The sequence below is a fragment of the Conger conger genome, chromosome 3 (genome assembly GCF_963514075.1).
Source record: "Conger conger chromosome 3, fConCon1.1, whole genome shotgun sequence".
Taxonomy (NCBI): Eukaryota; Metazoa; Chordata; class Actinopteri; order Anguilliformes; family Congridae; genus Conger; species Conger conger.
This window is the reverse complement of record NC_083762.1, coordinates 12,852,139-12,873,403: the sequence shown is the minus strand read 5'-3', so window position 1 is coordinate 12,873,403 and position 21,265 is coordinate 12,852,139. Positions and strand designations below refer to the sequence as shown.

The following is a 21,265-nucleotide window of genomic DNA, read 5'->3' as shown; positions in this document are numbered from 1 at the left end:
TTTCCCGGTGGAAAAGTGTTGTGGTTATTTGTCATGTGTGTTTGACAATTTAGCTATTTACATCTCTTGACTGTTACACTCACATTTTGCGAGTCTCACCTGCTTTCTCAGCCACGTCGTCAGCACTCAGGTTCTGGTTGTTCTGTCGGATTCTGAACGTCAGGGCAGGACCCACCACACTGCAGCCACAACCCAGAGGCTTGGTCACGCACACACACACGCACATACACATGCAAATACACACACACGCACATACACATGCAAATACACACACACACGCACATACACATGCAAATACACACACACGCACATACACATGCAAATACATACGCACATACAAATGCACACACACACACGTACACACGCACATACCCATGCACACACACACACACACACACACATACACGCACATACACATGCACACCCACACACACATGCACATACACACGCACATACACATACATGCACACACACACACACACACACACGCACACACACAAAAACACAAACACACATACACATATACAAAAACACAAACACACATACACATACACACGCACACGAACAGACACACACACACATACACCCACCCGCACACAAACATGCATGCACCCTCACACACAAACACATACACACACAAAATCACAAACACATATACACACGCACACGCACACACACATGGACACACGCACACAAAAACACAAATACACATACACACATACACACGCACACAAAAACATAAACACACATACGCACACACACGCACATGCACACAAAAACACAAACACACCTACACACGCATATGCAGTGAGGGGCAGTAAAGAGCAGTCGGGGGTAGTAAAGAGCAGTGGGGGGCAGTAAAGAGCAGTGAGGAGCAGTGAGGGGCAGTGAGGGGCAGTGGGGGGCAGTGGGGAGCAGTATGGAGCAGTGGGGGGCAGTAAAGAGCAGTGAGGGGCAGTGGGGGGCAGTGGGGGGCAGTATGGAGCAGTAAGGGGCAGTGGGGGACAGTATGGAGCAGTATGGAGCAGTGGGGGCAGTAAAGAGCAGTGAGGGGCAGTGGGGGGCAGTGGGGAGCAGTGAGGAGCAGTGAGGGGCAGTGGGGGGCAGTGGGGAGCAGTATGGAGCAGTGGAGGGCAGTAAAGAGCAGTGAGGGGCAGTGAGGGGCAGTGGGGGGGCAGTGGGGAGCAGTATAAAGCAGTGAGGGGCAGTGAGGGACAGTGAGGAGCAGTGGGGGCAGTGAGGGGCAGTAGGTGACAGTAGGGGACAGTGGGGGGCAGTAAAGACCAGTGAGGGGCAGTGAAGGGCAGTGAGGAGCAGTGGGGGGGCAGTGGGGAGCAGTATGGAGTATTGAGAGGCAGTGAGGGGCAGTAAAGAGCAGTGGAGGGCAGTGGGGAGCAGTATGGAGCAGTGGGGGGCAGTGGGGAGCAGTGGGGGGCAGTGAGGGGCAGTGGGGAGCAGTATGGAGCAGTGAGAGGCAGTGAGGGGCAGTAAAGAGCAGTGGAGGGCAGTGGGGAGCAGTATGAAGCAGTGGGGGGCAGTGGGGAGCAGTGGGGGGCAGTGAGGAGCAGTGGGGGACAGTGGGGAGCAGTATGGAGCAGTGGGGGGCAGTGGGGAGCAGTATGGAGCAGTGGGGGGCAGTGGGGGGCAGTATGGAGCAGTGGGGGGCAATGGGGGCAGTATAGAGCAGTATGGAGCAGTGGGGGGCAGTGTGGGACAGTAAAGAGCAGTGAGGGGCAGTGGAGGGCAGTGGGGAGTAGTATGGAGCAGTGGGGGGCAGTGGGGAGCAGTATGGAGCAGTGGAGGGCAGTAAAGAGCAGTGAGGGGCAGTGGGGGGGGCAGTGGGGAGCGGTGAGGGTCAGTGGGGGGCAGTGGGGGGCAGTATGGAGCAGTGGAGGGCAGTAAAGAGCAGTGAGGGGCAGTGGGGGGCAGTGGGGAGCAGTGAGGAGCAGTAAGGGGCAGTGGGGGGGCAGTGGGGAGCAGTGAGGGTCAGTGGAGGGCAGTGGGGAGCAGTATGGAGCAGTGAGGGGCAGTGGGGGGCAGTGGGCAGCAGTGAGGGGCAGTGAAGGGCAGTGGGGGGACAGTGGGGAGCAGTGAGGGGCAGTAGGGGGCAGTGGGGGGCAGTGGGGAGCAGTATAGAGCAGTGGAGGGCAGTGGGGGGCAGTGGGGAGCAGTGAGGAGCAGTGAGGGACAGTGGGGGGGCAGTGGGGAGCAGTGGGGAGCAGTGAGGGGCAGTGGGGGGGCAGTGGGGAGCAGTGAGGGTCAGTGGGGGGCAGTGGGGAGCAGTGAGGGGCAGTGGGGAGCAGTGAGGAGCAGTGAGAGGCAGTGGGGGGGCAGTGGGGAGCAGTGAGGGTCAGTGGGGGGCAGTGGGGGGCAGTGGGGAGCAGTATGGAGCAGTGGAGGGCAGTAAAGAGCAGTGAGGGGCAGTGGGGGGCAATGGGGAGCAGTGAGGGGCAGTGGGGAGCAGTATGGAGCAGTGGGGGGCAGTGGGGGGGCAGTGGGGGGCAGTGGGGAGCAGTGAGGAGCAGTGAGGGGCAATGGGGGGGCAGTGGGGAGCAGTGAGGGTCAGTAGGGGGCAGTGGGGAGCAGTATGGAGCAGTGGAGGGCAGTGGGGGGCAGTGGGGAGCAGTGAGGAGCAGTGAGGGGCAGTGGGGGGGCAGTGGGGAGCAGTGAGGGTCAGTGGGGGGCAGTGGGGAGCAGTGGGGAGCAGTGAGGAGCAGTGAGGGGCAGTGGGGGGGCAGTGGGGAGCAGTGAGGGTCAGTGGGGGGCAGTGGGGGGCAGTGGGGAGCAGTATGGAGCAGTGGAGGGCAGTAAAGAGCAGTGAGGGGCAGTGGGGGGCAGTGGGGAGCAGTGAGGAGCAGTGGGGGGCAGTGGGGAGCAGTATGGAGCAGTGGAGGGCAGTAAAGGGCAGTGAGGGGCAGTGGGGGGCAGTGGGGGGCAGTGGGGAGCAGTGGGGGGCAGTGGGGAGCAGTATGGAGCAGTGGAGGGCAGTAAAGAGCAGGGAGGAGCAGTGTTCTCGTCTTGCAGTGCCATACCTGATGTTGATGAAGGTGCTGGAGGTGAGGTGGATCCTCTCAGCCAGGGTCTCCAGCAGACGCACCCCGTCAAACAGGCTGAGGGGACTGCAGAGAAACAACCACCATCATTCACACACTCGCACACTGTCTGTAACACCTCCATGACAAATATCATCACTTATTCTATCCTCACAATGGGAACCCCACTTATTCCAAATCTAAAGTTTGTCCAGTCCCAAGATTGTCAATTTGGTTCAATTTGGAACAGCCCCCCACCCCCCAACCTACATTCAAACTAAACCACAAATAGTTTTCTGACAATTGCCAATTCTGTTCGAAAAATGAAACACACAACATCCTCACATGAACTGCATTTCATTACATTACATTACATTATTGGCATTTGGCAGACGCTCTTATCCAGAGCGACGTACAGTTGATTAGACTAAGCAGGAGACAATCCTCCCCCGGAGCAGTGGCTCCCTATACACTATACTGTATATAGTGCACTGTTTTGTAAGGTGTCATATTTCACACCCTAACTAGTTCACTCAATATTCCCCAATCCCCACAATGCAGCATATAATCTAGGGTACAAACAATGTACAGTACTTGATCACCAAAGAGATTTTTTTTTGTCAAAATAGCGATGGCTGAGCTTACAGCAATCATCTACGAAGGTAAGGCTGGTAGAACATGCTCGCGTGAGCAAAAATAGCAACCACAACTTTTTAGTTTATTAGTTATTAATCATAGAGAAGTACACAGCGAGCCAGGAGCACCCTTGTTCGAAACGTGTTGTGCATTGCTAAGTAACCTGCTCCAAATCTGTAGAGTCCAATATTGCCTTCACTTCTCACCACTGAGTCCCTATCGAGTGCTCTATGTAGATTTCCCTATGTAGTGTTTAGGGTAGGAGTGAGTGAGTGAGCCAATCCGAATACATCCCAGTATAAGGATAGCAGCCAGGGGTCAAGGGTGAGGGGTCAGAGGGTCAGAGGGTCACAGCAGTGTGCAGGATGTACCTCTGATTAGTGACGATGTAGCCGTACTCCTCCCTGCTCTGTGTGCCTCCCCCTGCAGTGGGCCCCGCCTTGGGGCCCCTGGAACTCAGCTCCTCCTCCTGGACCCCCACGGTGGCCCCCTGAACAGTTCCCCCGGGCCCCAGAGTGACAGCGACAGTTGGGGTGGGAGCTATGGAAGGGGTCTCTGGGGCCGTCTGGGAGCTGGGGGCCACGGCGGCGGAGGGGGCGGGCATGGGGGGGGCTTTTTCGCCCGTGTGCGTCATGGCGCCTTCCAGGAGGCCAGTCTGTAAGGACAGAGGCACCACAGTAACATTCACTGCCTCATTTACAGTCTTAATTATTTGCTTAATTGTTTTTTAATGACTTGCATTTCACACAAAAAACTTTCCGCTGGCGAATAACAAAATGCGGCAGACGCCCAGAATGAATCTGTGAAGTCGGTGAATTTCTCTGTAATGAACGTGTACACTGCCACCTACTGGCATTTGGCTGAAACAGCATCTAGGGGCCAGACAACCCCCTTATCTTCTCTAGACTTCACAAATATGCCTTTTCCCAATCCATGTAAGTCACTCATTTATGGCACACCAGGCGGGCTGCATTTCCAGTATCTCAGAAGCTGTCAAACATGTTCTCGGTCAGCTTATTTCAAGCCTAAACAACCCTAACTTTTGCTGAAAGACAGACAATATCTACTACATGCAAAGCATTTTCCTTAAACGTACCTTCTTTATTGAGGTTGCACCATCTTTGTAATGATCTGAAGAACAATGACAAAGACATTGTGTTCTCATTTAATTTGCCCAACAATAACTAAGGTTTCTTAGCTACATGCTTTGTTCAAGTTATTTGTTTGTTTATGTTGGGTTTCAGGTCCAAAAGATGTTAATTCACATTCATATAACAACAGCAATGCAGATAAGGATATTCAACAGATTAAAAACAAGAATACTGAGCAAATGCTTAATGCTAACTGCTTAACTGATACTTAACACAGATCTAGCACAGCAGATAACTGTACCCTGCTGAAAAAAACAGCTCAAGCTAGGTTTTGAAGTAGCTGGTAGCTGTTTACAGTTAACGCCAGCTCCCAGCTCAACATGGTTTAGCTGGTTGACCAGTTCAGACCAGCTGCCAGCTTGACATGGTTTGACCGGCCATGTTGTGAAACAGCTGGCTGACCAGCTACCAGCTCAGACAAGCTACCAGCACTAGCTGGTTGACCAGCTCAAACTCATCTTTATGAGCAGCGCAGTTTTCGAGCTGGCCGAGCTGGAATAGGTGGATTCTGTAGCAGGGTAAGGGATAGGTTGTCTGCACACCTGGGGTCTGCAGGCTCTCGGCCTGCTGCAGCTGCAGGATGGCGATCAGGCTGTCCAGCTGCTGGGGGCTCAGCTCTTTCACATCGATGCCGTTTCTCTCCAGCACCGCAGCAATCCTCTGCAGGGTGACATCTACCAAGCATCGCATTATCAGATTATATTACAGCCTGTGCCATTACGTTATTACATTACATTACAGCCTGTAACATTACGTTATCACCTTACATTACAGCCTGTAACATTACTTTATCACATTACATTACAGCCTGTGACATTACGTTATTACATTACATTACAGCCTGTAACATTACTTTATCACATTACATTACATTACAGCCTGTAACATTACGTTATCACATTACATTACAGCCTGTAACATTACTTTATCACATTAAATTACAGCCTGTGACATTACGTTATTACATTACATTACAGCCTGTAACATTACGTTATCACATTACATTACAGCCTGTAACATAACATTGTTACAATACATTACAGCCTGTAACATTATGTTATCACATTACAGCCTGTTACATTACATTATTACATTACAACATGTTATATTACATTATTACATTATATTACAGCCTGTTACATTACATTATTACATTACAGCATGTTATGTTACATTATTACATTAAATTACAGCATGTTACATTATTATACTACATTACAGTATGTTATTATTAGTATCATTACATTACATCACACCACACCTATCTCCTGATGGTGATTTATGTTACGTCACGTTTATTTAACGGATGTAACGTGAGCGACTTACCATCCAGACCGGGCATCGTGCGGTAGTTCTGCGGGGCCTTCTTGTGCTGCCGTCGGGTGCCAACCTCCTCCTCCTGGGAGACGTAGTCCTCCGTGTAGTCCAAAGGAAAGTCCAGCTCCTCGTAAAAGGGGGAGCTGGAGACTGCCGCCACCCGGTGGCGGAAGGAGGGCTGTGCAGAGGAGAGGTACTGAGACACCAGATCCTGCAGCAGCTGCCTGTCCTGGTCCCTGGCGTGGGCCCGGTCACTCCTCAGTGCGGAGGACGGACGCGGGTACCCAGGCCCCCCTAACGAGTTTAGGGATCGTTCCTCTTCCTCCTGGTACCCATACTGGAAACATAAGCAGAGATACAGAAAAAATACTGCTAGAACAACAAAAAAAGCCTTATCACTGTGTGCTTACCCACCGCTGTGCATGTTTTCATTTGTATATGGTTACCAACCAAGTATTTTTGGTCTTTTTTTGGGTCACATACTGAAACTTTTCATCTAACTCAATGCACTGCAAATATTGTCACCCAGCAACCAACAAAATCGCTTCAACACATTTAGAAGTTACATAAAACCTAAAAATAAATGGTTTATCCTTAGTGTTCCTGAGAGATTCATTTGGGTGTATAATGATGCATGGCAGGCCGCCCAACCCTGGAGTTGTACCACCCAGTAGGTTTTCACTTCAACACCAACAAAGCACACCTGATTCTGCTCATTAGCAGCTCAACAAGATCTCAGCTAGAGACCAAAAACCTAGAGGACAGAAGATCTCCAGGAACAGGGTTGCACATCCCTGATGCATGTATGTATGTATGTATGTATGTATGTATGTATGTATGAATATAGCAGACCTGGGTCAAATACGTAACTGTATTGAATTCAAATACTTTTCCATGCTTGACTGAGCCAATCAAGAGGACCAGAAGGCGAGGATTTGAATAGTTCCTAAACACCAAACAAGCTCAGTAAAGTGTAGAAAGTATTTCAATCTAAAACAGTCATCTTTATTCCTGGTTCTGAATAACCTCAGGGTGTGTCAGCAACCAATTCAGACCCAAGAAACCAGATGCGGGGCGTTAACTGTGTAAACAACTGCTGTAATTGATCAATTAAGTGCTGAGTAACGAGAAAAGCCAATACACCCTGCGACTCTTGAGGACCAGGAATGACGACCACTGATCTAAAATAATGATGTATTTGTGTGCAGCCACACCTGGTGGTAGGTGTACGGGTCCAGTAGTGGGGTCTGCATGTGGAGGGAGGCCTGCGCAGGGTCAGACAGGATCATATAGTCCAGGTAGCGCTGCATCAGTGCTGGGCTGATCTGCTCCACACCTCCCCGGGACCTGGAGCTGGGGTACGCTGTCCTGCTGGAGGTCTTCTCAGAGGACTGGGACACACTGAGAGCGGGAGAGGAGGGAGAGAGGAGGGAGAGAGGAGAGGCAAGGGAGATCGTAGTTTCAGAGAAGAGAGGGAGTAAGTATGGAGTAGGGAGAACAGAGGGAGTATGTATGGGGGAGGGATGAGGGAGCGAGTAGGGGGGACAGAGAGTGTATGTATGGAGGAGGGAGAATGGAGAGAGTATGTATGGAGCAGGGGGAAGGGAGAGAGTAGGGGGGACAGAGAGAGTATGTATGGAGTAGGGGGAACAGAGAGAATATGCATGAAGGAGGGAGAACAGAGCGAGTGTGTATGTAGTTCCAGAGAAGGGAGAGGGAAGGAGAGAGTAGGCAGAGATGTGACATTTTAAAATAATTTATTTTACTCAAGCTTTTAATTTAAATTATTATTATTATTTCTTTATTTATTTATTTATTTCTTTATTTTTCTCTTTTATTCTCGTATCTTTGACTTGCTCATGAGTATTAACTAATTGATTGATTTACTTAGTTCATTATAATGCAAATGTAAAGCACTTTGAGTTACAATGTATTTATGAAAGGAATATAAAGTTTATTATTATTATCATTATTATTATTATTATTATTATTATTATTATTATTATTAGTAGTAGTAGTAGTAGTAGTAGCAGCACTTGTAGTAGTAGTAATAGTAGTAGTAGTAGCAGTAGTAGTAGTAATAGTAGTAGCAATAGCAGTAGTAGTAGTAGTAGTAGTAGTAGTAGTAGTAGTAATAGTAGTAGTAGCACTTGTAGTAGCAGTAATAATAGTAGTAGCAGCAGTAATAGTAGTAGTAGTAGTAATAGTAGTAGTAGTAGTAGTAGTAGTAGTAATAGTAGTAGTAGCAGTAGTAGTAGTAGCACTTGTAGTAGCAGTAATAGTAGTAGTAGTAGCACTTGTAGTAGCAGTAATAGTAGTAGTAGCAGCAGTAATAGTAGTAGTAGTAGTAATAGTAGGAGTAGTAGTATGATTATGATCAGAGCACTGAGAGAGCGGGGGTACGCACTGTGACGGGGGTCCTTCTCTGGGCCGGGCGGGGGTGTGTGTTTGGGGAACCCGACCCAGCTCCTTGGCGATTATGTACTGGGTGATGTCATCCTGCCAGGAGAGGCCTGCAGAACCAGAGACACAGCCAAACCCAAGCATATAGCAGCATGTATGGATCCTGCCTATCGCAATTCAGCCATGTGTATCTGTAGATGTGCCTGGTACAATTCAGCCATATGTATCTGTACATGTGCCAGCAGACCTGGGATCCCCTGCAACAATGGTTCACAAAAAAATATATATCTGTGGACGGGCAACTGTCTCAAAGTTTTGTTGTTGACCGCCACCCATGGTAAGGTCAACAACATCAGGCATTTCATTATAACTGTAACTGCCAGAGACTGGCGGCCATATTGCTAGGGACTGGCACCTGTTCACAGATCAGTGTTTGGGAATCATGGACCCACAGTACCTTCAAGGACCACCAGGGGGCGAAACCCCAGGCAATAGACCATCGAACTCAACACATTATAATCTTATTTGTGCAAGTATTCATGGTTCGTTATAGTGATGCGTTTCAGCTGCTTTGGGGGTGGGAGGGTTCCTCCAGTTCCCCCTTAATCTCTGTTCATGATAATTAAAAAGGCTTTATATATAAAATAAGCCAATGAGTCAGTCACCAAACACAGCCAGCTTATGCTCTGATATAATATACAATGACGTCAGGAAAAATCTTACAGTTCCATGGAAATCCGTACACAAAACATGCAGAGCATTATGTAAGAAGCATGTCAGTGAGGGTGTGTGACAGTACGTGGGCGGATGTGTACGTGTTGATGTGTATTGACGGGTGTGTTTTCAAGTGTGGTGACGTGTGTATGCATGCATGTGTGCTGACAAATGAGTGCATTTATTTGTGTTTGTGATTGTGCGTGTGTGTGGTTCAGAAAGTAAAAGTCCCCAGTATTTTGTTCCAATTACGAGGATTTGCTAATTAGCACAATTCTTCAGCCAGGAGGTAGGACTAATTAGAGAAATCAGCTGCCTGAGTTCAAGGGTGGATGAAACACTTGGCAGGACTTTCATTTTCTGATCCCAGGACCTTCTCGCTGGGTTGATTGTGTGTGGGTGTGTGTGTGTGTGTGTGCGCGTGTATGCACGCGTGTATGAGTGTGTGTGTGTGTGTGTGCGCGTGTATGCACACGTGTATGAGTGTGTGTGTGTGCGTGTGTGCACGTGTGTATGAGTGTGTGTGTGTGAGTGCACGCGCGCACATCTGTTCTCTTACCCTGAATCATCAGCTGTTTCAGCACCTCCTGCAGTCTCTGCAGCACAGGGACGGAGACCTGGTACTGCACCCGGTCCTGCTTGGAGCCCTGACACTGCCCAAAGAGGCCGTCTGGAACACATACGCCCCACAGTAAGTAAATGGTAAATGGTAAACGGTTGAAATTCATGTAGCGCGATTATCCACAGCACTATACAATTGATGCTTCTCATTCACCCATTCATATACACACACTCACTCATATACCCACACAAATCCATAGAGGAACCTGTTCTAGCTCTTTATGGAACCCGCTATCACAGATATGAAGTGCGAAAGCTCCCGGACAAAGAATATTTTTTCCCTGACAAAGAACCCTTGAACCCTAACCTAGATAGGGTTCCTCTATGGAATCAAAAGTTTCCTTTGGAATTTTTCAGAGTGTGTTCAAACGCACGCAAACATATGCATCCCCTTACATACACTGTCATGAAGCCCCTGTGAAGTTCAGGTAAAAAATGTGTAATATCAAAGATAGACGGACATACGAAAAAGCACACAGTTGTTGCACGATTATTTAACAAATGAAAACACGTCAGTGAGCCGTGTCCCTGGAGAAAAACGTGGTTGCTATTTCTGAGCCTGCTCCGCTCCCAAAAGGTTCCCTACCTGCTCCCTGAACCCGAAACAGTAGCAAAATATATGACTCAGTGCTATTTATAGAGGAGGACTGCAGATTGCGTTTTGGTCAGGGGATTGAGAGAGACAGAGGTGTAATGGGCTCAGATGATTGGCTGAGGGCCAGTGACGGCAGCCTGATGGGAACACCAAGCACCAGGGCAGGAAAAACAGAATACGCAGGGTGGGGATGTGTGTGTGAAAGTGCGTGATTGTTCCAGGACTGGGTGTACCGTGTGTGTATGCTGGTTTGAGTAAGCGGAGAGGGGGTTTGAGTAAACAGAGAGGAGGTTTGAATAAACAGAGAGGAGGAATAATGGAGAGAGTAGAGGGAGAAGAGGGAGAGAGTAAATGCCTGTCCACACCAAGAACTATAATGATAACTATAAATTTGTTTTATATAAATTATATTTTATATAACTATACGTTTTTGTTTTAAAAACTGTTCTCGCTCAAGTGGATGGCGAAGTCCACACCATGACTATAAGGACAGTGACGAACGTATCAGTGCAATCACTTTCAGAGCATTTTGTTTTTTTTCCAGCTTGCATGAACAATCCATCCAAATTTACAGGGTGTCACCTGTCACAGAGAGAGACTATTTACAGAACGTTATCATTCATCAGTGTGGGTGCTCACATCATAATCGCTATAGTTATTGTCGTAGGTACAGTTCTCGCCGTGGGCGGACCTTAAGTAGATGTGTGGCAACGTACAAGAATGCAAAATATACAGTATGTATGTGAAGATTAGGGAAATTGATCGTCTCTCAGCACTATATGCTGGGCATACTGTATGTGTACAGTAATAAATAAAGGGTGCCAGCGCGTAGAACAGAAGTTGAACGGTTTATTTCACAGAGAAGAATAAGGGGGCGCTCCTCCAAGGCAGAGCCCAGTGGAAAGAATGAGAAATTTGCACAGCAACTCCCTGGTCATCGTGACATTTCTTAAGACACAGCTAGTGTGCTACGGGGCAGAGGTCCTTCATCATTTGTATGGTAATGTTTCTTGGGGTAGATTTGTGTGTGTAAAAGAGAGAGAGAGAGAGAGAGAGACAGAGGGTTTGAATGAGAGAGAGAGGGTGTGAAAGAGAGAGAGAGAGGGGGGAGGAGGGAGAGTGTGCGTAAGAGCGTGCCAGTGACTCATCGGCTCTGACTGAAATGATTGTGGGGGAGTCAATGCTGCTGCCGTCAGACCGATGATGTCAGCGTTGCCAGGGCGACGGCGGGGAACAGCCGTGATTGGACGGAAGTGAGAGTAGCAGGTGAAGGAGAGAGACCCTGTGTTTACACTCACATGGCAGCAGATAAGTAGTACACACAAAGAGGAAGGCTGACCACTGACATTTAGGGCCCTCCTGTTCTCATCATCCACACGGCTAAAACTCAGTCTGACTGACTGTAAATGGAACTCAATGAGAGGATATCAGAAATCACACAGGTCGTAAAGAGAAAAATATTATTATTATAATTATGATCATTATTATTATTATTATAAAGGCACACAGCCACAGAAACAGAAACAAAGCAAGAGAGGGATAAAGGGGGAACAAAACAACCTAAATAACCTAGCCTCCCTCTCTCCCTCTCTCTCTCTCTCTCTCTCTCAGACACATACAGACTCTCTCTCTCCCTCTCTCTCAGACTCGCACACACACACACACACACACACACACACACACACACAGACTCACACAAGGTAAAGGGGTATAAATATTTCAGCGGACTTCCCTGTGCTGTCGCGTGGCAGGTTTTGCTCTGTTGGGACCCTGACAGGAACCGGTGGGTGTTGCGCAGACAGGACCCGGCATATATAAGAGATGACGAGTGGAGCGTTTGGGATTTAGGGCAGAAGACTTTGGGGAAGGTGGGGTTTGGAGTGCAATCCAGGCAGAGAACGGCCCTCTAAAGCTGATAGAAGTTGAGGATTTCACAGCTCTATGTGTGTGAGTGTGAGTGCACGCGTGTAGACACTCGTGTATTTGAAGGACTACCCAGGGATCTCCACTCTATTCCAATGGGACTCATTAACCTAAAGAAAGTGAGCTACTCACCATCAGAGCAGAGCTGTTCCCTGGAGCAGAGCCGCTTCTCAAACAGACATCCTGCAAGACAGAGGGAGAGACACAACTTCAGCATCTTACCCCAGAGACACAACTTCAGCATCTTACCCCACAGAGACAACTTCAGCATCTTACCCCAGAGAGACAACTTCAGCATCTTACCCCAGAGAGACAACTTCAGCATCTTACCCCAGAGACACAACTTCAGCTGAACTTCAGCTGAAATTCAGTGTCCATCAGCCATACCATCATATTCCTGCCAAATGGCTGAAGCTAAGCAGGTGTGGGCTTGGTTAGTACTTGGATGGGAGACCTCCTGGGAAAAACTTTGCTGAAAGTTGCAAAAGGTTGCTGCTGGAATGTGGTGGGAGCTACACATTGGTGGTCATTGAGCACAGTTCCCCTCCTCATCACAGTAAGCGCTTTGAGTGTCTAGAAAAGCGCTATATAAATGTAACGATTGACCTATCTATCTATCGTATCCCAGAGACACGACTTCAGCATTTTGAACACCAGGCCACAGGATCCTAGCTTCATACTGTCTCTGACTGCAGCATCACTTAACAACAGGATCTCAGTGTCACACTGCATCTCGACTCAGAGACAGTACTTGAACAACATGCCACAGCATCTCAGATTGCTACCGTAGCACAGCCCAGGGAAGGGCACTTCACACGGTTCAGCGGGCTTGAGTGACCTTCCCTAACGCAAATAGACCGAGCCCTGCTCAGCGCGGAGCGAATCTGGGGCGTGTGTGGAGGGAGCGGGCATCGCGCGAATCCCCGCGGTCCCTCTGAGCGGCGCGCCACGCGGTTAGCGTCTCACGCGCCGGTGAGCACGCCGCCGTCCCAGTGCACGCTGGGAGCTGCCCGACACGCAAGGGGAGGGGCGTACCCCCCGCAGGCTCCAAAAGGAAATTAATAAGTAATGGAGGAAGATCGAGAAGGAAGAAATCCCGAAATCCCTCAACCCGAAGGAAAGGGCCCTGCACAGCACAGTGAAAAGTCTGGTACAGCAGCAAGACGCAATACATTACATTACATGACATTACATTACATTACATTACATTACATGACATTACATTACATTACATTACATTACATGACATTACATGACATTACATTACATGACATTACATTACATTTATTTGGTGCAGTGGGTAGCACTGCCGCCTCACAGCAAGAAGGGCCTGGGTTCAAATCCAGGCCTGGGCCTTTGTGTGTGGAGGTTGCCAGTTTTAGCATGTCCCCGTGGGTTTATGGGTACTCCGGGTTCCTCCCACAGTCCAAAGACATGCAGGTTAAGCTCACTGGAGAGTCTAGATTGCCTCTAGGCATGACTGTGTGAGTGAATGGAGTGTGTGTGTCTGTGTGTGCCCTGTGATGGATTGGCAGGTTGTATTCCTGCCTCTCTAAGCCTCAAAACAATGCTTGCCGGGGTAGGCTCCAGCACCACCCACGACCCTGACCAGGAATAAGTGGGTTAGATAATGGATGGGTGGGTGGATACATTAATTTGGCGGATGCTTTTATCCGAAGTGACGCACACTAAGTGCATGCTGAAGGTCATTGGAACAGCCACAGAACCCAGGTCAGGTAAGGTACAATTCACATACAGCATCAGCATTACCCGTAGCCATGATATCTAGTTCACACCGTAAACAAAGGTTAAGTCAGTAAAGGTATGGCATAGCATGAACTACAAGTGACACATGATTATAAGAAATATGGTAAAGAACATCAAGATGGAGATATAAGTTCAACATGAAAGCAGACCAAGCAGAGTCAGATACGTAATCATTTTGGACTCAAATACTTTTCTACACTTTACTGAGCTTGTCTGGTGTGTTTGAACCTATGAAATACTCTTGCAAAGTGCGAAGCCCACTTTCTAGTCCTCTTGGTGGGCTCAATTGCACCAGGCAAGATCAATCAAGCACAGAAAAGTATTTGAAACCAAAACAATTACGTACTTGACCTAGGTGTGCATGAAAGTGCTATAAAGTGCACACCTGACCCACCCGAAATGGCGAGACATCAATCAGAACAAAGTCTGGGTGTCAGCGTGAGGACTGTACTGTGCCTCTCTGAAGGCCCCGGTCCAGAGCAAGCCTGGGTCAAATACCTAATTGTTTTAGACTCAAATATTTTCTGTGCTTGATTGATCTCGCCTGGTGCAACTGAACCAACCAGGAGGACCTGAAGGCTCTTTTTGAGACTATTGCATTGGTTCCAATACAACAGACAAGCCCATTAAGGAGTATAAATGTATTTGAATCCAGAATGTCTGAGTATTTGACCCAGGTCTGGTTGGGAGGAGGGTTTTGGAGCAGCGGTGTGTGTGAGGTTTCTCTCCTCCCTGTTTTGGGAGGTTTCTCTCCTCCCTGTTTTGGTAGGTTTCTCTCCACATTCCCCACAGCTGGTCAAACACAGATAGGGCTCTGTGGGCACGGACACAGTGTGGGAAAACAGCACGCCCGACCTGGCCTGAGGGGAGCAGGAGCGCAAACACAGATAACTCCCCCTGGAGCCACGGGGAAACGGGACGGGAGATCCAGAATCGGGCCATGGGAAACATGGGTGATTTCACATCTCTCTCTCTCTTACTCGCTCCCTCTGTCTCTCTCTCCCTCGCTCTCTCTCTCTCTGTCTCTCTCTCCCTCTCCCTCTGTCTTTCTCTCTCCCTCGCACCCTCTCTCTCTGTCTTTCTCTCTCTCCCTCGCTCCCTCTCTCTCTGTCTTTCTCTCTCCCTCGCTCCCTCTCTCTCTGTCTTTCTCTCACCCTCGCTCCCTCTGTCTCTCTGTTTTTCAATTCAATGTGCTTTATTGGCATTAATTAAATACGGTAAATATTGCCAAAGCATTACATAAAATATACACACAAATATAGCATATATATTTATAACTCTTTCTCTCTTTCCCTTGCTCCCTCACTCTCTCTCTTCATGTCTCTTTCTATTTCTCTCTGTCAGTTACTGCCATCTTTTCATTGTCCAGACCTGTGCTCTGCCCTCTTCCAGGAGAAACTGAAGAATGAACCCTGTGCTGCTTGACAGACTGACTGGCCTCTAATGTACAGCCAGGTGTGAAAGAGTCAGTCAATCATTTGTTACCTAGCAACAGGCACTGCTCTGCCACGTTATTAGATGAGTCATCGAATGCTGCTGACCAACTGGAAGCCAGCGACTAATATCACACTGACCAATGAATGAGCTGGGCCTGGAGCCATTCCAGACACACTCACCCCCATCCTGGGCCTCAGGTCTCAAACCAGGCCTATGGTTCTGACCCAGACACCCAGCCCCAATCCACCAATCCGGTGCTGACAGAGCCACAGCCCACTACAGCACCCCCCCCCCCCCCCCCCGACAGGCCCCTCTGCCTCATCTAAAACAGTGCTAGGAGTTTCAGCAAATATTGGCTCCGTGTAATCAAATCCCAGCGCAAACGAGGTTATGTGAGTGGGTGCTTCCTGCCCGCTCGATCATCATGGCTCTGTTTACGGTGAGCAGTGCCTTATGGGACACATGTCCTCCCAAGCAGGGCCTGAGCGCAGGGGCTATTTTTACACACATACTCCTGCAAAGGACATGGCAGCCTTTCATTAACCTAAACAAATGAGCCGGACTGAAATAGATAAGAAAAAGGCAGGAAGATTACGTAAAGTCAGATTTCCGGACTTCGCGTTCGATGACTGCGGTTATCTTACAAAGCCCTTTCTGCAGAAGCCTCATTGGAGAATTGCGGAAATTGTAGCAATGTTACACATAATGTCACTCCATTTTATCACCATGGAGATCGAACAGCTCACAAAAGAAGCATGACGAATGCGTGGTCCATTTCCAAGACAAAATTCGCACGCAGAGTTCTCCAGCATCCAGACAACAGTGCAGTAAGACGATACAGAGACGCGGGAAGAGTGCAAGCAACCTGGAAGCTTTTCAAGCTCCAATGCAGTAAACACCGCACACGGAAATGAAGTCCAAGCTTAATTTTAATCTTCACCTTTAAGAAACAGTGACACACATAGGCAGCAACAGCAAGTTGCCATCAAGAACATTTATAAATAAATATCAACAATGGGGAAAATGCAGGCGTGTCATTTGTGTATTTTTACGGATTGCGTCCTGTACGCTTGTCGCTGTTTGTAAGGAGGTAAATATGCTGATATTGTGTTGATAAACCTGACAGGATGCAAAGAGCACTCCTGCTCTCCAGCCCTACCTCCCTCCCTCCAGACACCCGGGCCCCGCTCACCACGGCCCTGCTTACGGTGTAGGAGAGCACGTCAGCAGTGAGTCAGCCCTCTCGCTCTCTGAGCATACTGATGGAGGGACGAAGGCCTCCTGGTACGGGTTGGTAGCGTGCCATACCAGAGCCTCACAGTGACTGTGAAAGCACACACGCCCTGGACTTCCTACAGTATGTTCTGGTTTAACCCTTTGAAGAGTAGGTTTTCTTTTTTGGAATGTTTATTTTTTTTTCTATTTTTTTTTTTTTCAATATTCCAAGTCAGTGTTCTAGAACCCCATTGCTGTGGATTACCAAGTAGTGATTGCTACATCAGCATTAGAATGTTCTTAACTGAACATTCTAATCACGTATTTGTGATGTCATTCATGCCCTATAGGTTTACAAGTAATAAAATTGGAGTTCTGGAGGTTTTCATGATTTGTACCTGGCACGTAAGAACGAGGTGAAATCACAACAGTCGCACAATGAGCCTGACAGTGACTGTCCGTACCATAACCTTCACACAGCTAAACATTCCAGTTGCCCGCTAGACACAATAATATGTCTCTTTGTGCAATTTTGGTTTAATCTGTAACACAGTGTATTTTCCCTGACAGTCTTTGAGGCAGCAGAAGACACGATGTTACTGCGAGAGTTGATGTGAACGTACTGAACGTCACCGCCCTGATGCAAAGCGAGAAGCCTGTCGCTGTGAAATGTCACTGCACGGCTACTACCACCACGGTTCAAAGCAGACCTCCTTTAAATTCAATTAGAAAGGTGATCAAATATAAATGGAGTTACTACACAGATATGGCCACAAACAAAAGTGTAGGCCATTAATAACCATGATTATCAGCAGATGCCTTCTGGGCAGACTGCATACAGAAAAGAACAGCAAGACGTAGTGTTATCGGGCAGCCGTGAAAACAAATCGTAAAAAAAGCCAGCAAGACGTTTGACCTGAAGGATTAGTCATCCGGCTGCCTCAGCCCCGTGTCGCGTCAGTAGAAATATTAACAGGGTTTTAATGCGACAGCAGCAGGGATCTCTGACACATAAACACGCAGAGATGCGCTATAGGAGAGACAGAAGGTGCGTGTTGGTGGATATACAGGCAGGCAGACCGTGCGAAAGGCTGGTGGTTAGAGGATTAGATAGCTTCCTGAATTCTTTCAGTCAAAGCGACTACAATATCCTTTACTATGTCCTTTTTACTTTAGTTACCACACAATAAGATAAATAATCTTCCCTGGTTCTGACAGAAAGAGACATTTCATGTGAACCTATACAACAAGTTCTCCATTGTATGGCATGATTCCACACAATTTAACTCCCCCCGTCCCCCACACTGCCTCACACCTAAATCGATATAGCTGAAGGTTACAGGCTTTCTAATGTGGTTATTTCACCCAATTACAATCAGGAATTAGTTCCCCTAAGTCTTCACTGACTGTGTTTAGAGTAGCATTTCATATGCTTGGGGTCTTGTGTGCACTTTCTCTATCCGACTGCTCCCCGGAATCTCTCCCACACTGAACACATGGCCCTAGACGTTTTTTTACATCCATTTTAGTCACTGACCATTAGGAATGCCACTGTGCTAATCTGAAAAGGGTACTGGTCCAAGGGTGTATGCGTAGGTCAGGTCTCTCCTGTCCCCTAACTGTCCAAATGTATATACATAAAATGTATAATATCAATGTTGTAAAGAGGGAAGGATATTATGGGTGGTTTATGAATGGAACTAGAACTGCAGTTGAGCAAGGGTAGCAATCGCTGTCCGTGGTCCTGAAATCATAAATCACCAGCACTTCGCCTCCGAAGTTCTTCCCGGCGTAAATACGCGGATGAAAAGAACTCATGGGCAGATTTAACCTAGAAACCCAGATGCTTTTTTATATTGTTGCAGTATGGTTCAGCTTGCAGTTCCGTAATCTCCCTGCACACAATTTAACAATAAGAAACTATAACGATTTGCAAGTAGGATGGTTGCGCAAGAAACTCTCTATAAAAGGAAAACATGTATTAACTGCATTTTATTAATACTAATACCAGTAGTACTAGCCAACAATTATATTTCTATTACCACTATGTCTACCCCTACGACTAATTATGTTATCGTCATTTAGGAAATTGTGAAAATCGTAACGATCCATGTTCACATAAATGTAATATCATTTTCATCGACAGAGGGTGTGTAGCTACTCTACAAAAAAGAGAAGCCGTGAAGCAAATACGAATAAAACAAAACGACTGCCTCCACCATCGCACTGCATGAACAGCTTTACAACACACCGTCAGACTGCCCTTCGAGACGGGCCTGCGTTGAAAATAGACCGGAAATTCAATTTCAGCGTAGACGCGAAACTTGATTTTACCAGTTTTGCACAGAAAAAAATAGCGGTAATGAACAAAGAAACAAGCAGTTATTGTATTTTAAACAGTTGCATTGACTCTTTTTTTTTTTTTAAAGACACGTTTGTTTTCCAGGATAGCAAGGTCCTGGATTCGGTAGCCTTGCCAACTTTTCTTTCCGTGCTTTAGAAATTAAAAATGAATAGTATATCGTTATGAAAACCTTGATGGGCACACATACACACACTTAAATGTTTCAATGCAACTTGGCACTCAGGAAGTGTAGTATAGGTAGTCTGGCGAGTGCGCAGGTTTCACCTGGTTGCATCAAAACTGCTGCTTTGGCTTCTACAACTACCTAGTAATGCATTACCAATGATCACCGTTCTTTTATTATAAATATGATGTCAATTGTCTTAATGTTCGCACTGTCCAATGAAAGGAAAAAAAGTGTTTTCACACATATGACAATATGGACTGATCTCCATATTTAACTTGGAAAGATTTCCAGCACGACGTGTAAGGTAAAGTAGCCTCGAGACGAACTGGACTTCTTTTCAGAATGAATGTTCATTTTAGCGTAGTGTTTCTTCGTTTGGCGTTGTGTTTACGGCATATTAAAGCAACCCTGTCATTTTCTCAACCGAAACACCATTCCCGAAACCCCGTCGCTTGGTTCCAGTCCATGACATCGGTGACGCAATTCCATTTTCATATCAACAGTATTCCATACATAATTCTATAGAGATTCAACTGCATCGCCTGAACACACTAAGTAGCCCGCACGTCCCTGCATAATTAAGTTATATGGGAAATCCACGAATATACGTTACGTGTAAAAGTGCTTCCCTCTCTAATGTATTATTTTTCAAGTTAGCATGTATATTTTATCTAAAAGTCAAACTGTTAAAATGTCTTCATATGGCAATATGTGTTTTAATATACATGTGGTTATATTAATTCATGCCTGTTAGCAATTACAAAAAAAAAAAAATCAGCCTGAACCGCAGACATATGATAATAGCGACGAAACCTGTTTTGGTCCAACCACCCACAGGTTAGCTTGTTGGAATTTGCACGTCCACGCTCCTCTATACTCTACTTTTATAATAATCGCCGCATCGCTTCCCCTCGTTTTGCGGTATAAACCTGTAGCATGCATATCACATTTATAAAACGTTAATTTCTTACCGTATCTGCTTGACATTCCAAGCTGGTAACAGACGGTCATCAAACACAGGGCACTCCATAGCCGAGGGCGCTGCATATTACCTCCCAAAATGCGTAATGATTTTACACACGTTCGGTTGTTTCTATTTAAACCATCATATTGATTCACAGGTATCGAAGGAGCATACTACTGCATATTGGCACTGATGAGAAAACCCTCGACTGAAGTGCGCTAACGCGGTGGAAGTACGCGAGAGAGGGGTAAACCAGGGGGGCAGAGACAGATACGCACAAAACCCGGACACACAGTCGGTGCGGATCGGGAGCTGCCCACACAATGTTGTACAAGCATACTGGTGTAGTAGATATTTTTCCAACTTAACAATATACATGGTACTTCTGTCTTAATTACTCATCGACTCTTGCTATTTTCTGGTCTTGATTTAGGTTGTTTGGTCACTGAACTATCTCGCAATGTGGGTTAAATTAAAAGCTTAATTCCTTCGTCTTTATTGTTACCCTTGCATTCAGATCTCCGAGAGCAGGGTTCTGCAGGAACTTCTTCCAGGGAGACTCGTATTAATAAACTATGGATATGGGTCAATATGTTTCACATAACCCAGTTATGAGGAAATGTAAGAATAACATGTACAGAATGTGTATAAACAAATCCTTAAATATATAGCGTTTCCAGAAGCTTCTTCCATAAAGTTTTCTTCTGACAGCCAGACATCGGTAAAATACGTAATTGTTTTGGGTTCAAACACTTTTCTATGCTTTACTGAGCCTTCAGATCCTCTCGATTTGGCTCAATCACACCAGGCACGACCAATCGAGCACAGAAGAGTATTTGAATCCAAAACAATGACGTATTTGACCCAGGTCTGGTGTCAGCGCGCATGCACCAATATTTCCTGTGAAGTGAAATGAGTGAAGTCATGTGATTCAGTGAAGGTATTGATGCTCCCCCGAC

At 47.1% G+C, this 21,265-nt stretch overlaps 1 protein-coding gene across 1 annotated transcript in view; it reads right to left on the bottom strand.

The window, feature by feature from the left end:
- The window catches only part of LOC133124221 (receptor-type tyrosine-protein phosphatase-like N), a 45,652-nt gene extending 25,106 nt beyond the window's left edge, over window positions 1-20,546 (bottom strand). The window contains exons 1-11 of the mRNA XM_061235216.1: window positions 20,314-20,546; window positions 12,525-12,575; window positions 9,813-9,923; window positions 8,544-8,649; window positions 7,351-7,537; window positions 6,146-6,473; window positions 5,362-5,493; window positions 4,765-4,799; window positions 4,040-4,323; window positions 3,033-3,119; window positions 100-179 (exon numbers count right to left, since the gene is read on the bottom strand). Of these exons, the coding sequence (XP_061091200.1) occupies window positions 100-179; window positions 3,033-3,119; window positions 4,040-4,323; window positions 4,765-4,799; window positions 5,362-5,493; window positions 6,146-6,473; window positions 7,351-7,537; window positions 8,544-8,649; window positions 9,813-9,923; window positions 12,525-12,575; window positions 20,314-20,389 (1,477 nt within the window). The 5' untranslated portion in view covers window positions 20,390-20,546. The remainder of the gene's footprint in view (window positions 1-99; window positions 180-3,032; window positions 3,120-4,039; window positions 4,324-4,764; window positions 4,800-5,361; window positions 5,494-6,145; window positions 6,474-7,350; window positions 7,538-8,543; window positions 8,650-9,812; window positions 9,924-12,524; window positions 12,576-20,313) is intronic.
- Window positions 20,547-21,265: the final 719 nt, after the last annotated feature.